At 34.6% G+C, this 18402-nt stretch overlaps 1 protein-coding gene across 1 annotated transcript in view; it reads left to right on the plus strand.

Moving 5' to 3' along the window:
* Positions 1–18402, plus strand: part of GPC5 (glypican 5) — a 712598-nt gene that overhangs the window by 391160 nt on the left and 303036 nt on the right. The window contains exon 8 of the mRNA XM_085306027.1: positions 14419–14581. Within this exon, the coding sequence (XP_085162153.1) occupies positions 14419–14581 (163 nt within the window). The remainder of the gene's footprint in view (positions 1–14418; positions 14582–18402) is intronic.

The following is an 18402-nucleotide window of genomic DNA, read 5'->3' on the forward strand; positions in this document are numbered from 1 at the left end:
CCAGACGACCATAATGACCAGCAACCTCTTTGTGTATGACTGACCACCTTTACGTCTTTGTGYCTCTGTTTTCCCACTCTTGTTCATCCCCAAACTCTTGATCCTTCCTTTGCTTGTCTTTACTCYTTCTCATAAACGTTCCATAGTTAGTCTTGCACAAACCCCGAATGCTCTTCCTCTGTATCCTATAGTCTGCCCCGTAACCCCCATGCGGTAACCCCTCTCAGTCTGTGAGGTGTTGCAGGGAGATCCTCTCTGTCTGGTCGTGGTGCTGGGTGTCCCCCCCCACACACACACACAGCCCATAGGGCTTATGTAGCAATCCCAGGAAGGGCTAGGACACAAACTTATTTCTTTGACCAGGTTTTGGGGCTCCCCTTCCTGTTGTTGTGCCTCTGTGCTCCTCTGTGTTGGTGGAGAGGAACTATTTATCACATTTCTCCTTCCATAAACGTAAATTTCAGATCTCTAACTCTAAGGCTACAAATGCATGCTTTGTTTTCAGAACTTTTGGCCCAGAAAATCCTGATAATTCATTCTTCATTGATATGTTTTCATAAGAACGGCTTGAGAATGCATRTTCTTAATCAAACCAGAATATGGCRTGAGGGTTAGGGCAATAGAAGATAYGGATCTGAATCACAGGAGGCAGGGGAAAGGCTTCAATTTGAACCTCCCATTTTCTGCATGAAGACCCTCATAATCAAGCTACTATATTATAGATAATGAGCAACACCTCTTCTTCCACTGCCTAAATTTTAGGGAAGGGTGAGACTTATAGGTCACATTGGGCTGCAAGCCACGTCTTCTTCCTTAACACTTTGCTTTTATTAATAAAATTTACCTCTTGGGAGCATCATGAGGATTATTTTGCTGCCAGCTTGATAAGTGTTCCCAGTGCTGCACAACAGAGTACCAGCTCAAATCAGGGCTTCTTTGGCTTCTTTTCCTTGTAATTTATGGGTTGGTATAACCCTGTACTGGATGCAAAAGAAAAAAAAAAACTATAAAAGCCAAGTTTTACTATATCTGATGGATCAGGTGATTTGTTAATGAGATTTAGTTTCTAAATGCAAATGTATTGTATTCTSTGCTAACATTTACAGTATGTGCATCCAAGTGTTGTATTATTAAAATGATGCAGACTTTAACAGCTTTTAGGCTTATAATTTATTAAACATTCTTTATTTTTAAGATACAAAAAGAAATGGGAACACTGAACTCTAGAAATTAACCCCCAGATTTAACCTATATATTTTAGACTCACACTGCATCAAACACCTTCCAGATTTTTCTGTGGATCTAATCTCTTAATAATTCTCATCTTTATAGAAATTTATATTTCAGAAGTATACTGAAATTAATACATTGCAATAATGAAATCCTCATCAGGTTGAGTGCAATATATAAATTCTACTAGCAGTTGAAACAAAATTCCATTTGTCATATAGTATCCTCAGAGCAGCTACGACAAGCACATACGTAATTGGATTATTATAAATTGAAAAAAAACCCTAAAGTGCCTTACAGAAAGTCCTATTATATTTCTTCTAGGCTTTAACAATATTTTCTTAATTTTGTATTAAAGTCTAATGCTAGAAATTCATACTTCCAATAAAAAGGAAAAATATGTAACTACATTAAATAGGAGTTTCTAGTATTTTCCCCATTAGATGCTCTATGTGTGAGAAAATATAATGCAATAAACATAGCTCATCTCAAAGGAATTAAAGATTTTTATGTTTCATAAAAGCTTTAGAATGCTGACTCATCTATTTCTGATCTTTATTTGTTAGCATGCTTTGTGTGAAATATTTTCCAGATGAGGAAAAGAATTCAAAGCTTACTGTTGCTGGCTTGTGCAATGCATAAAACTTACTATAAAAATCCTTAATTGTTAGCAAAACGAATAAAATGAATTCTTTTATAATTTACACTCAGATAGAACCTTTAAACCATTTTTTCTCCATTTTTAAGACCATAGGGAGTCTGCCATCRTAAGGCTGACATTTTCTTTCCTTCCTTCCTGACTGATCCCATCACCAGAATTTCAAGGAAGAAAGTGTTCYACTTGACTGGATTAGTTTCTATCACTCTATGATTATAGTTGTTCTGAAAAAACATTATTTTTCTCATTTTGGCTTTCTTATTTAAAATGATCAATCTTTCCTCTCCCTTTTCCTCTTCTCTTCTTAACTTCCCCCCCCCCCATATTTTCTAAGAGTTACTTTTGGCAGAATAAGTTTTTAGTGTAAGAATTCAGAGAACAAATTAATCCTCTTTGGAATATGTAGCTAATATTCTTCCAAAATCAGTAAGTCCATACGATTTTATCTGAAGCTTATTTTAGGATGAGATAGATTTTCTTCTGAAGATGCTTGGTTTTTTCCATTGACTATAAAAGGTCTAGTGACTCTAGAAGGTGATTAGTACAYACTTAACTAACCTCCAGATGTCTAAACTGGATAGCCAAATTCTACAGTGAAGAAAKCGTAGATCTTATTCCTGCACAAATGTTTGTTTTTGCAAAACTGAGGATAGAGCAGGGAATCCGACTGTTGACTTTGACAATCGTCTTTTTCAGTATACTTTAGGTTGAGGTGAGGTCCCTTGAGGGGCCTGTCTTTCTGCAAAGACAGGTGCCTAAGTTTGGACTGCTAAAGTTACATGAAGTGACACCCACCCTAACAGATGAAGGATACTTCAGCAGTTTTTTTGACTTGTGAAACCCCCTCAGTCTTCACCTTATCTTTTAGTTTAAGCCTACCCTAGGACAACTTTGAAAACTATAGGTACAACTTTTGAACTTTTGTAAATGTTGCCTATTTGTTAGTTGTTTATTTTTTTAATGCACAAATAACAATTTTCTTAYTATATGTGGCTTAAACTAGAATTTTTACATTCTAACAAAAGAAGAACCAGTGCAGTAAATGCATATATCAATGGTCTGTGCTGCTGGATTGATCCTACTTGTTTTACTGAACTGCACTTGGACATAGGAAAKTTTTTGTTGATGTCTTCTATATAGGTGATCAGTGAAGCCAGGGCTAATTAAGAATAAACAGCACAATGGAGATCTTTAATTACTGAGTGCATATAGGCTAACACAGTAGAATGTACTGCTGAAAAAGTTATCTGATTTCCAAAGTAATCAAAACTGTCTGTAATCGATGTGCTGTTCATTTCTCTCTTAAGAAGGAGACAGTCCTTTTAAAGACTTCAAATAATCCAAACAGTAGAATGGTTATGACACCTGAAATCTTGAGTTTGTATGTGCTTATAAAAAGGATTCAGAAAAGACAGACTAAAATACCTGGAATTTTTGTGTGTGCTAGCTATAGTAATACATGTGACCTTATAAATATTTATGTGAGGTTCAAAGCCATCTGTCAACAATTAAAGTATATGTCACATTTAATAGCATACTCTGCATAGATTAAGATTACTATAATTAGAATGTTGCGCACATATTACAGCTGCAGGGTGGATGAGCCAGGCTTTCTCAGGAATTTCAGAAAAGGCTTCTTCTATTTGATAATACTTTGCACAATATTTGATTGCATCTGAATAAGTAATGTTGCAGACAAATAGCATAGACTGCTACTTGAACTGGAAGCCAGCTTCTCTGAGAAAAGTTATAATCTTATCACAGACAGAAAGAGCCTGTGTGATCTGAAGAATAGTTCTATCAAACCATTCTGAGAAGGCTGTGATTGTAAATGGTCCAATTCTTTATATACAAAGAAAGCTGTTCTCAACGAATATACAATGTCCCTTCCTCCACACCTTCCATACTTGAAGAATACCTTAGTTCTCTTGAAGTTTTGAAAAACAGGCAGGATGCATTTTTACAAGACTAGGCGATTGTAACTATTTTAAGAATAGTTTGGAGGCAAAGAGGATTTAAAAATGTAGCCTTTCATGCATGATAAGTCTCAATTTATGCAAAACAGCCTTACTAYACAATGAATATAATCAGAGTATAGTTATGTAGAAGCCAAGAAAACTAATAGCAGCTAAAAAAAGGGGGGGAGGTAAACTGTGTGACAGGAAGGCCTTGCTGAGAATTCTGTCACCTTCTGAAGAAGGCCAGCACAGGATCTTCACAACTCACACACCTCCAGTGTAAGACTTAGGTGGGACAAAAATGATATACTAGACTTTGTTCTAATTTTCTGTCTAAAGGATATATCCTGGAAATGGAAAGATGATATATAGGATCTTAAAAAAAACTTGGTAAATAACACAGAAGATCTCTTTCTGCTCTGGCATTATGTGGAAGACAAATGCTGCACTCTTATTATAAGACTGGGCCAGACCTAGTCACAGATAAGGGCTGGTGGTATGCTTTTGTAACTGATACTTGATCTAGGTAACCTAAGGAGGTTGCTACTTATTAATTATTTTATGGTTCTGCTTGATTTCCTTTGTATTAGAGGGGGAAATTACATTTGTATAGCGACTCGCTCCCCACCAGAATGGTATTATTGTGAACCTTGTTATAGTTCATTGTGAGATAAATGAATATTAAAGGGTTTTGTTCCATAGTAATTGAGTTCTATATTAAATTTTATAGGTGTGTACTCCCACATCATCCTGCAGATCAATTTAAAATGCTTCCACATAAAGAAAAAAGTTCATGTGCAGCTGGTGATAAGGGAAATTTATTTTTAATGCTTACCTTCTGTTAAGCATAAATGAACAATTTTAATGTATATTATCTAAAAAGCAATATTGAATGCAAAATGGTGGTTTTCTTCTATTTTCTTCTCCTTTTTTATTTTATTTTTTTGTTTAACTTGCTTCAAATGTTTCTGGGAATCTACCAATTATATAAAGGCACAAAGTTTGAAATATTTTTTTTTTTCTTGATGAAAGACTATTACCATTCTCTTAGAAACCTATAAGATTTTGTAATTATGGGATGAGATGAAGTTGTCTTTGTTGTTACTAGTTCAGTGGTAAGTGTACATAGGAATCTCTCTGTTCTCTTATGGCCCARTTCATTGGTGTTCTGAGCTACTCACTTTCACTGTGGATATCAGTAGTATGTGTGTATGTACATGAAGTCTGCCTTTCTTATGTCGCTTGCCATACTGACTTATTTCCAGTTTGCATTACCCAGGGCTAAAAGAAAGATGTTTTACTCTCCCTGAGGAATAGGAAAGATTTACTGATGTTCCTTTTGTCCATAATTTGTTGATTATTCTGCATTATATACTAGGCACAAATGATAATGATTCTTATCATCTGTCATGCTGATAAACCGAGGATGAATTATTTTATGATGGCATCATCAGTCGGCAGAGAACAGCTTTATGACCATTCATTAGCTTCATGAGTTATTCACGTAACTGAACCATGATGTACAGAATCCCTATCAGAATAACTCACCTGCATACAGCCTGCATATTGGCATCATATTAATTTGGTATTATACATGTCCAAGAACAGACTTCCTTACTAGTTTCTGACTCTTTTTTCTTCCTGMTGAACTATTATTTTAATAATTTTATTTCCAGAAAGCAGTTAATAGTTTGAGAAATACGAAATGGACCTGACTGCCCTATATGACCGATACAGGATTATGTAGTCCTTTCCTATACTGTTCCTTAGAAAGTGTTAGTACTCCTTATGCTTGTGTCCTTCATACTGCATTATGTTAACAGTCATGGTTCCAGTGAAAATATCCACTTTTTAGCATCAAAGAAGTTGCTTTCAGATGAGTGATCATCTTCTGTTCCTGGAAGATAAGCTTCCATTTCATTTAGACAAAAATATTTGTTTTCCTTGTTTCTTGACTTCCTATTTCTGTCACAAAAATCTGGATAATTTTTATCTCTGAAGATATCTCATAAAACTGTAGAAAGAACTTCTACTTTGGAAAATGACAAACGTTAGGAACCCATCCTGTGACTGCCTCCTTAACATARCTGTACTATTTTCCAGATTTTACTTTTCTTTCCAGGCTCCAAGCGACCTCATCACTGTTGTATGCTAAACACAGAGACTTTCTCAGCAAACTGCAACAAAACTTTGCTCTGTCTCAGGAGCTTATTCAATTTATAGAATGGTGAATGTAAGGCTCAATTATAATGTCAAAATAGATAGAAAAGACTTAATTCCCCAAACTATATACAGTAATTAAGAAGAATTTAATAAGTCAATCGATGTCCTAAATTAAGCTGCAAAGTCCTCTATTTAACTGAAATACAATTAGTTTTTTGTCTGAGAGAAACTGAATAATTCTGTTGCCTTACATCTATTTGTACATTTATCATATAACCAAATAATGGTACAGAAAGAAAGGATTCTTGTGGATTTTTTGCTCCAGGGCAAAGTTCTATGTGGTGCAGCACAAAGAGGGGAGGCTCACTGAGAGCTAAGTCAGTTCACAGGGCTTTCAATGAATTTCTAAAGCCAGGAGCAAAAGAATAAAATCACCAATTTCAATGTCTCTGACTCCCCAAATCAAATGATCAGAACTAATTTCCAAGCCAGATCAGCTGTGGGTATCTTTTGGCATGATGCTACAGAAAGATGGAATCCTTTATGAGAYACTTTCCTTGCACTGCACCTCCTCTCAGCGGTGTTCAGGTTTAGACTCTGGGTACCAAATGTAGACTTTTAAATCTGAACTAGTCTTTCTATCTAAAGGAGAGAAGAAATTCTAGGATGCAGTCTATCTCATCGGAAGAAAAGCCTAAAGCAAATCAAAGGAGAGGGGCCCTAAAGATTTGTATTTATCCCCTGACTACAGGGGATATCTGGTTGAGTAACTCAGTTAGAAATATCTAAAATTTGTTCTTCTTTTCGTCTCTGTGTTTGGATGCTAGAGCAGAAACAGTTAGAGACATGGTTGTTACCATGCTGACAGCTCCTTAAATACAATGTTAGCCCTGCTTGCAACTTACTTTTTGTGGATTTTAAACATCAACTATTGTTTCTCGTCACTTGCTCCAAAATCCATTAACATGAAGGTTGGAAATGTTGTCAAGAGAGAGAAGGAAGTAGCTTTCATGCTGCTGATGGATAATAGCAGTATGTGAATCAGTACTGCTGCTGAGCCACGTCTACTGACCGTTCCTGGCAATGACCTTTTAGATAGATTGAGGTCTTTTAATGTTTGATTGTCTTACAGAGAAACTATGGCATCATAAAGAAAGTGGGTCAAAATACATTCTGCAGAATTTTTCCAGCAAGTGATGGATTTGGCTGACATCAGAACCAATAATGTGTACTAGACTAGTTAGCTTACGTCTTTCTTTGTTTGTGTATTACTTTTGTATTCATGTATTCTTATCATGCATTAAAAAAAAACACTAGAAGTGATCAGACTGACTCTGGAGAAGCCAGAAAGTAGGAAAAAAATAATGAAGATRCAGATGCTGGAAACTAGAGAGCAGGAATGAAGAAAGGTTGGTATAACGGGATAAATAAAGTGCTGTAGTGGAATAGATCTAAACAGGGGTCAATGGTGTTATCAGACTGTTTGAAAAACTTGATTTAATATGAAAGCTTTGAATAGTTAAAATAAATATTTTGCTCTTGTTGATGGTGATAAGGTTTCAGGTGGAGTACTATTTCCAATTTTGGAGAGTACGTTTAATGAAAGATGTAAACTTAGTGCTGAATGCCCAAAAGAAAACAGCAAATAGTCTACAGATCTAAAATGTGGTCTAGAAAAGGAATCAAAAAAAAAAAAAAAAAAAAGGATAATTTGANAAAAAAAAAAAAAAAAAAAGGATAATTTGAGAATCCAGTCTTATCTAGATGGAGACATTTTAACTGTCTTTTAACACACAAAAGATGGCCTTAAATTGGAAAATAGCAAATTCCATCTTTGCTCTACATGGAACAAGAAATAAATGAAGTCATTCATTTCAGAAAAAAAAATCAGAGTGAATCTTAAAGTGAAATCTTTCTAAATAAAAATTTAAGTTTTTAAATAGGATGGCTAAGATGGATTTGGAATATGCAGCATTGGAGACAAAAGGAAAAGTTAAAAACTGACAAAGAAAATCTTTGGAAATGGAAGTGTGTTTAGGATTCAGTGAATTCCACTCACTGAAATCGATTCTCTAGACAAATCATCAATTTCCTCACTCATAATAGGATAGTAATAGGGAATGTAATGAGAATGCAGATCCATTGCTCCTCTAATAATGTGGCAATAATTTTGCTCATGATGGCACCTCTTATTTTTGTAATGCCATTTTTTTAAATAATATGTTCTGAATTGCTCTCCAGCTGAAATTTCAAGTATCATGTTATTCTTTTAAAGTGAAAAGCAATCCAAAAGGTATTGATATTTCTTAAATTCTTCCTTTAACTAGCTTAATAGCATGCCCTTTCACTTGCAACTCTATGAAGTATTCRGAGAAGTAAGACACCAAAATGGTGTCTGCAATTTTCATTATCTATTAAGAAGTTTAATTCACTTCAGCTGTGACTTGAGTGTTATGATTTCACCAAGTGCTAGTGAGTGGAAACTAGGGTTTACAGATCGTTAACTCTTCTTAAGTAACAATCCTTGTCATAAAAGTGAGGAACTTCTGCYTTTGTGGATATAACCTTTCTTAGAGTTGCCAAAGGGTGAGAGCACCAACATGGACAAGTGATTTAGCGGAGGTAATTTGCTATAGAATCCTCTTCTAACTTATTATGCAGTAACATATTAACCCTGTCTAACATGCTSTAGGTGACCCTGCTGAGCAGGGATGTTGGACTAGATGATCTCCAGAGGTCCCTTCAAACCTTACTGATTCTATGATTCTATGCAACCATGCCTGTGAAAGCATTATTGCAAAGCCAATTGCATATTTTATTCTTGACAGCATAAAATAAATATTTATTGTCTTTTTACTGTCATGACTTTTATTTCTAGGAAACAGCCAAACTAATATTAATATTAATCAACATATGATCATGAGATAATGTTCATGTACTTATATTAATACATGTATTCTTGCAAGTTTGTAAATTCTTTTCCATTCTTCAGCTTTGTTTATATGCTTAAATRTAATATTAATTTATATGCTTAAGGGTTTCTTCCCTTATTTGAAACAAATRATGTCCTGCATAATGTTAGTCATCAGATGAATTGAAAGTGTCTAACTTCAATATGTGTAATTGTGACTAATTCTCCTTGAGGTTCTGTAAATTCTAGCAGTTAGCAATAAAGACGTTTGGTATGCAACTTGTTTTCAGACCCCCAGAAAATTTTATATTTAAGTTTTAATTAGCATTTATTCCCACAATTTGAACTTTATTATTGTTAGAAGAATATAGTGAACAAGAGCAAAAGGCATACAGAAAAAAAAGAACACTTCCATTTTATTGATGTAGTCACTACTTAATGGTTGGGGTCCAAATGTTCTTTTGTCTATTTGGCCCTATCATGCAAGACACTGTCTTGTTACGAAAAAAAAAAATGTGATGCCTGGCTAAAAGAATTAAGAATTCACTTGGAAAACATTTTTGAAATCTGCYTATTTTATGTAAGTCTCAGATATCTGAAGAGCTCCCTTGTTCTACTGATAGGATTTGGTTCAGTTGCCTACACRTARGTATTTGGAGCCATTTCATGTGCCMAYTGTCCCTTGGCCTCCAGCTGCTGCTCCAGAGAGTCTTGTACAGATTCTGATCTCTCAGCCTGTATAATGTTCCAGATAACCTAGGCCATCTCAAATGGCCATAGACACTTATGTCTGCACAAGTGGGTCAAATTTCTRATATCTAATTCATCATGACTGTTGAGGACATTAGACACCTCACTTAGAGGTGAACACRCAAAGTTTAGATATCTGCACTGGGGTGTCTGAACCTGGAGCTGATAGCTACCCAAAATTTGGGTGAGCTTGTTCAACTGAGCTTTGTCTGATCACATTCAGTATGTGTTGTTATTTAAATCTTTTCTTTTGTTGTTAGAATTAAATTTTTCATTAAATCATTTGATATTAGGCTTTCTAATGTTTCACATTATTGGTTTTGGAAAGACAGAAATACACCTTCTGAAGAGGGATGCTATTGTAATCTATTATTATGTTAGAAGAAAATGGTCTAATACATGCCATGTCTATTAGTATCCATCCTTGTCAAAGGAGAAAGGTCTAAAGATGTGCATAAAGTTAAAATAAAAGATAAAATTTGACAACAAAAATTATTTGGGATGTCTGGTGGGGGGGGGTATTATAATAACCTTCACAGGAATACAATTAAAACAGTTGAACAGCAATGAACAGTGAAATAAAAAATCCAAGCAGATCYWTGACTATACAGAACAGAGGCTAAAAAAGCTCATAGTATAGCTTTAGAAATATTTTAAATGAAATTTTACTGATGATACTTCTTCTGCATTGTTATTGGCCTGTTTTTGTTTATTGGCTTTGAAATTTGTATATTTTCATTATTGATATTTTATCTTTTTTTTTGTAGGCAGCTATGCTATCTTCATGAATGCATAAAATGGGCAAAGTATTAATTTCTAAACATTAATCATATATAATGTCACTTTGTTCTGTTATTTCAATTACCTGTACAGAAAGAAGTGTACAAGATATTATTCTGRGGTTTAATTCTGCTCTCATTTGTTATCTCAGAAATGCCTGACTCATTTACTTCATTTTCTAAAGATGATTTAAATCTACAATGAGATGTTAGTAGAACAGGCATTTTTTTAAAAAGAAAAAAAAATCAAATACTTCGTGAACAATTCAAGTTAATAGCATTTATAATTACATTAGTGGGGATTGTACCAAGGGATGAGAGCCAAGCTTTTGCTTCTTTACTCAGAACCAGTAATGACTGGAAGGAAAAGCCRTTGCTTATGGCAGAACTCATCTAAGAACATGAGATGAGAATTTTTTGCTGTAGAATGTACTCCCAGATATGAGGCAAGATTTTCATACTAGAGAAGACTTTGCTGTTAATAATGTAACACAARGTGAAAGAGTATTCTGCTGAGGGACAGATACTTGTGCGAGCTGTATCGTATTGCTAAAGAAGAGGATCAAGGATGAGAGTACACACTGCCTCATGTCCACATTGATTACAGTTAGCTGCTTTAATAAAAGATTTACCTTAGGGGGAGCTGATTGGAGTAATCCAAAACAGATACTGAGATATAGAAGTAGAGACATAGGTCTAGAATTTCAGAAATGTAGATATTCAGTGTCTAGTGTAGCTCATGCCCTGGTCGTCTTTTCATTAGCMGTGTAGACATGCCCCAAAGTTGTCTCTCTTTTAAGAAAAAAATTAGGGTCAGGATCTGTAACTGTCCTACTTCCTAGAGTAGAGTACCCCTGAAGGTGTATGAAGTGTAAGATAAGTAATGAGATACTAGATTTTTGTTGAAAGGGAACAAATATCACATCCATTTCACCAGTGTAAACATAAGTTCTTTTGCCTTTCGGTGTTCATCACTCATGAGGGATGAAATCATTTGTAACTTTCTGCAAGCACAGAAAAGTCAAAAAGAATCCAGTCTTCTCATTTAAATGAGATTTACTTATGTGGATTCATAGATATTTTTAGAGCCAGAAGGAACCATGTTGGTTATTTATTCTGACCTCCTGCATGTGATGGTCTTGAATCTATGAATTAATTTCTRCTTTAAGACCAAAAACTGTGATTGAATCAGAACATACAAATTATTGTTTTTAAAAAAGAATGTGACCCCTAATATTAATAAATTATTACTGATAGAGAACAAGCTTTCCTAWTTTTTTCYTTTTTTTAATGTGGTCTTAATAACATGGATTTGTGTGATGAGTAAAYGTGAAAATCAAAAATTTTAATTCACTTTATTTTTCATATGCCTTTGTCTGTTACACAGATCTATCAAATCTCTGTTTCCTATGTAAGCAGTTACAGGGCTGGTTAAAGAGATTTTTTTCAGTATACTAAAGGATGAACCCTTTGGTTTAAAACAAGAGTATATTCTTACTTTTTAACCACTCTAATAGAACAACTTCTTTGCTCTCCATCCTTTCTAAACTGAAGGAACAAGAACTGGACTTGAGAGTAATATAACTTGGGAGTAATACAATATTGCTCTTTCTGGCTCCAAAGATTTCCCGTTAAAAACTTTTGCCAGAACACTAGTCTTGACAATTCATACTCTRCTGGCTATCCAGGACACCCACAATTATTTTACAGAATAAAATATTTTATCTTCTAATACACATGTAATGCGATATTTAGACTTGCAAATTTACATTTGTCTGTATTTTATTGCAATATGTGTTTAAAAATTAACTCTGTTGTCTGGCTCACTAGATAAGGTATCCTACTGGACAGCTTGTCTATCCTCTTTGTTACTTACTAGTTCTCCAGTCCTTGTAGCAGTGGAAGGTTGATCATGACTGTTTTATATCACTTTCCAGGTCATTGATGAAAAACTTAAATAGTCTGGAGACAGTTACCCRTTCTTAAAGGACTATACAAGACACATATGTTCTTACTGATAATTTTCCTAATTATACTTACACTTTGAGATTTGTCAGCAGGTTTCATATCCTATCCTATTCTATCCATATCCATATACATAGATGCATATGTAGCGGCTATAAACTGCTCTTGTTTTTTAACTGGCATATTAAATGTACCAAGTTATATGTTGACTTTCATCCTAAAAGGTGAAATTTAAGAAAAGTTATTAATGGTACTATTCAGCATTTTTTCCATAATTCCTGTTCATATCAAAGAAAACATTTCACTAGACCGTCAGTGAAAATCCAGAACTGCTTTTGGGCATTTAGGTGATGAGAGATTCAAGCTGGAGGCCCAACTTCCTTAGGCTTTGTAGACAGGTAATGGAATAGGATCTTATGAGGACCTCTCCATTCACTTTTGACTAAATCGTTCATGTGTACATATGCTCAACTTAAAAAAAGATACACTAGTGGTAAGAAGATGTACATTTTCTCCAGAAACAAAATGCTACCAGAAGTAGCATTTTGCAGTAGTAGAAGTTTTTGATGTTGGAATATTAGTTCAACAAAATTTCACTATAATTAAGGAAAAGATCCAGCAAATCTAGCCTGGATTTCCAGTTTGTCTACTGCATGTCCAGAAAACTGGAGCTACACCCTTTGCCATAACTCAGGAAAACTAATATGATTGTCAGAAATATTATTGCAATTTTTATTAAAACTGAATGACCACAATTCTTTTAGGATGATTAAATCCGCAACTATTTTTTTTTAAGAAGACAAATTTTATAGAACTGAAAATATTTTTGGATAGCTGAAAGAAAGATTGTTTTATCTGCAATACAAAGGAAAGAGAATTTCTTGTATTAACTTTTCTGGCACATAGTATCCAGATAATAATCCTCYTTATCCAGCTGGAACGTGTATGGAACAAAAAACTTGCAGGAGTAACCTTTGTTTCCTCTCCTAGTAAATAAAACCTTAATAAAATTTGCAACAGCACAACAGAATAATTATTTAATATACCTTTATCTTTGTTTCTAGTCTGAGTCAATCTATATTTGACAAATTAAATAGATGATTGTGTAAATTTAATAAAGAATTTATAAAAGAGCTAAGCCATGCTTTGTAGAGAACCAACACTGAGATCTTTTTCTTCTACAGTTAAGAAGACTGAGGCAGAGATACAAAATGTAAAGGGGAATGAACGTTTTTAAACTGGAAAAATGTATTTGTATATAAATGTCTCCATATTAAGGAATCTTTGGCAGTAACACTTGTATAAAAACTCTTGCCTCACTAGAGATTCACTCCCACGCTGATACCTCTGAGCTCAGGGATAGAGAATACCCTAACATACGGTTATTTGTGGGGCTGTGTTGTGATTTGAACTGGGMAAAAAAAAGAAAGTGACTCTGTTTAATTGGGTGTAGTTCATTAAACTGGCTATATTTTTTCTCCACAAGTACTGTGTTGGCAGAAGTATGGCATGGATGGGACCAGGAGCAGGTAGTAGGAGAGCTATGTAAAGGAATTTTTTTCTCTTAAGCAGGTTGTCTTCCAGGTGGCATAAAACACAGCACAGTAAAGATCTATGTAGCATGGATGCAGTCTATCTGCTCTAAAGGGGACTAGTCAATCATCTGTGGCACTTGATCTCTTGACCAGGGATTGGTGCTTGATCTTCTTTTATTTAGCAGTATAGACACTGTAGTTATGTGTTATTTTTTAAATTAAAAATTAAGTATATTTCTCCATGCACAACTCTTTTTGCTAATCCTGGTATCCTGATCGTTGCTAGATATACAAGCAACAAATAATCTTCAGGTGTCTGGGGAAAAAGAAGGCAGAATTTTCTTTCTGTGGATCCATAAGATTTCTTTTTAAATCAGATAAGCACTAGAGAGACATATAGGAAATTTCAAGTGTTCACTGAAGTTCTCCTGTCTATGTTGCTAACTTGCATAATATATCTTGTCTTGAGCTGTTGCAGGGCAAATCATTTCCTAAATATGACCAGTGGGATCTACGACAAACAGGCAGTGGTGGAAGTGTGGATGAACAAGTCAGTGGAGATTGTGATGATGAAGACGGTTGTGAAGAATCAGGAAGTGGAGAAGTAAAAAGAGTTGTGAAAATTACAGACTGTAAGTTCATGATTCTATTTCCTTCATGCATTTCAAGTGAATTGTCATATTTTTCATTAAGAAAGAACACTGAATTTTCTTGGAAAAGATATGGAAAAGTTGTCAGTGTAATATTCCCAGATTTACAGAAATAGGACTACAATAATAGGATTTCTATGAATATGGTAAGATATCAACATTAATACATGCTAATATGCATTTGGCATATTGTAGACTGACCGCAACACACTATTTTAATCAATTAAAAGATAACACAGGGACAATATCTTGCCCCTGTGAGTTACTGGTTTAACATGAAAGGTAATGTTTGGCAGTTAAGCAGAGAAATTTTTTCCGGTTTGTCATGGAACTATGGGAAAAACATAGCATTATGTTGTGGTAGTTGAATTTGGCAGAGAGCTATTGTAGTCAATGTAATGTAGCCCACTAAGCTTTAATGCCACTATATTTCCTTCTGCTTTTCTTAGTGTTTTTTTTTTCTGAAGTCACCACTGAACCACGTTTGTAGGAATTTTCTTTAATAAAACCCTTTGTTTATGCACTTCAGTGACATTGAACTGTGAGCATGAGCAATTGGATTGAAGCATAAGTAATTTAGCTACTTCTCTGAATCAGGACATCATTCTGCATCTCTTACTTCTCTTCCCCAGTGTAGAATAAAGGGCAGAGACCATGAGAACAGAGACACCTGGTATCACCAAAATTAGATTTCTAAATGTTCAGTGCTGATAGAAAAGAAGTCATGGTTGACGTTAATCCCTGAATTTACTTATATTTACTGACTTAGAGTGTGCTACAAGTTTCCAACCATAGAATTCCCAGATCCGTCTAGTATCTTACTAGAAGGTAAAGCGGCAACCTAGAAATTTGACTGTACAGAAGCTGAAGTGCATGGTCACACAGTTCCCATGTAGACAGTTGGAGGATGGAGGCCCTGAGCATGCTGAGAGGGGCCTTAGCAGGCAAATCTGGGTGCAGCCTGAGATGCTGTTGTGCTGCTGCCTAGTTTATACATTTTCAAGTCTTGTTATAGTTTACTTAAATGAGATATTAAAAGACTGAGATCTGCAAGACGTTTGGACACTTATTTCCGCAGAGTGCATTTGAACATTTAACCTTGAAAAAAGAAGTTGGAGATCAAATATTTAAAAAGAGAAGTACTTTGGAATATTGGACATATTATATTAGGCCGTAATGACACTCTATGGTATGGACAGACTGTAAAATAGTCTTAGGAAATGGCTAAAACTATTAAGCAAGTATTAAATGATAAAGGAATTGCAAGAATAATACATTTTCTTTTACCCTCTTCTACCACATTAGATTTTTCTTCATACTGATATACTTGGAGTAATCTTTTCAGAATGTCAAAAAGATAGCCAACTACAAACTAATTCAGATCCTGAATTTAGTGCTGAAATTGACTCATATTTCTTTCTAAAAGAAGAAAATCTACAAGATCTATTTGTAAACTGAAATGCTAGATATACTCTGATGATGTTTTTTACTGTTTTGAAAAAGATGACTGCACATCAGCTGTAGTCTGGAAGTTGACTACAGTCTGTTTGGTACTCATTGTAGCTTCATATTTCTGAACATATGACATTTAAAAATTGCATACAGATAGTCAGAAATGTTATCTGACCACTCTTCAGCTGTGCTTAGATCTAGTTTGGGTTTCATCACTTATGTCATGGAAAGCTAATTAAATTTGATTTTTGATATAGCAATATACATTGGTGGTCTAAATTAACTAATATAGAAAGAAGAAAATCACACTTGCAGAGTGGAAAACTGAAATTAGTCCAACCCTTTCTGAGCTTCAGATCTGCAAACAACTGCAGTCTCACTCTGAAGTCAAACTCAGGAATCGCTGGACATCTGTACAATATTACTCTGTTCCTTCTGTTATATAACAGATCCTTGTTCAGATTTTCACTTGTTCATTATTATGTGCTGTTTGTATATATTGTAAAACATGAGCTTATCCCTGTAACACGACCATATTTTCAAACAGAAAAACAGACCTCAGCTGCAGTAGAATCAGGCAGGTAGAAAAAGAGCTGACTGTGTTGGACGTTGTCCACACACCAAATTAGGAATCACAGCAAAATGTAAGAAAAATGACTTCTATTAGAAATATCAATGGCCTATCTATTAGCTATCTGGTATTTCATTGTTATTAACTTTTAATTTGTGAAAAACAGTAAGGAAGCCACAAAGGCAGAACACAGATATGATGTAGGGCAAAGAAAATGTAAATGTGGGTCACATTCCTCTTTATTTTCTCTAATTCCTCTCCTTTTTCTCTTTTTCTAGTATAGTGATGTAATCTTCATCAGTATTGATAAATGAGTGAAAGTAACTAGATATTTAAAAGATTTAAATGATACCAAGATTGAATTGAAGCACCAAATAGTTTGAATACTTGAATATGGAGTCAACTTTTACTATTGCAGTTTTAAACACATGCTCTTGTTACACACTCTTTTTGTCTCAAAGGAACTTCATAAACTCCAGGAACCAGAAACTTATTTTGTTGATAAACATTGTTATTATAAGATGTTATAATGCATTTATGATTTTTGAAGCTTGAAAAAAATTGTGACATAAACTGAAGAAGTTATTTCATACTTATTTCCTTTAAATATGTCATATTAAAATGAGTGGAAAAGATTATTTATGGGATTTAGTAACATACACTAGCTGGATTCCTTATGCACGTGACCAGTTCACATTACCTTATACTCTTTTGATACATGAAGGCATACAAATAGCCTGATTTTCTCCTCACCAAAGAAACTTCTTACACTTTTTTTTTTTTTTTTTCTTTTCTGTCCCGCCACCCTTTCCTTTCTTTCCTTCCTTCCTTCCTCCCCCGCCCCTTTTCTTTCCTTGGTTTCACGAGTTTTTTCTTTTTTTTTTTTTTTTTCTTTTCTGGGCAACTTTTTCTTCTCTCGTAACTAGCCAGGAAAGGAAAGAGAATTGCTACCTATTTTATATTGTAGTATGGTCTGGAAGTCCTAACCAAAACCAAGGCGGATTTTGTTAGCTGTTCTACACACATGCAGTAAGGAAATGGTCCTGCCATCTGCAAGTCTATAATAATAAACTGATAGAGTGTAATGACAAAGAAGTATCTCTTTTGAACACATTGCTTTGTATAAAAATAAAAAGTATAAAGACAAATCTCTCTTCTGAGGCCACATCACTTCCGAGAAAGTGAATGATCCTGAGGCCTGGGAAGAATAGAGCGGAAGGAAGGAGATGTGTTTCTGCCAGGATAAAATTCTAGCAATTTTCTGTGAATATACAGCCTCAGAAGTTAGAAATGACTTATTTTTCCACTCGATGTTACAGATGTAAGAAATGCTTTCACTAGATGTTAGAGATAACAAATCTGTAGTGACAAGCTCTAGTCTTCACAAAGCCAATAAAGAGATTAAGAGGAAGGAGAACAGTATTTCTGACTCAGAAATGAGGGCACTAACATTGCACTACTGCTTACAATATCTAGTATTTTGAAAAATTCTTGTTAAGTTTTCCGATTAAACATTGAATCCTTAAATTATATTTAATGTTTCTAAGTCCTACAATTGTTCTGAGAGCTTTGCTCTTCGTGAGTACCCTTAAAATACAGCAAATTGATGCAGTTCTTTCAAGGAATGATACTAGAAAGGATAGTATGCTTTAAATGTATAAAATAAACAGTAGTATAAAGTCTTGACACTTCATTTGCTAGTTTTATTCTACACTATGCCAGCCATTCCCACAGGACGATTTCACGTGTCACAGTGAATTACTTCCTCCTCCTCCTCCTC

This window comes from Rhea americana, unplaced genomic scaffold (genome assembly GCF_003343005.1).
Source record: "Rhea americana isolate MKP2758 unplaced genomic scaffold, rheAme1 scaffold_23, whole genome shotgun sequence".
NCBI classification, from domain to species: domain Eukaryota; kingdom Metazoa; phylum Chordata; class Aves; order Rheiformes; family Rheidae; genus Rhea; species Rhea americana.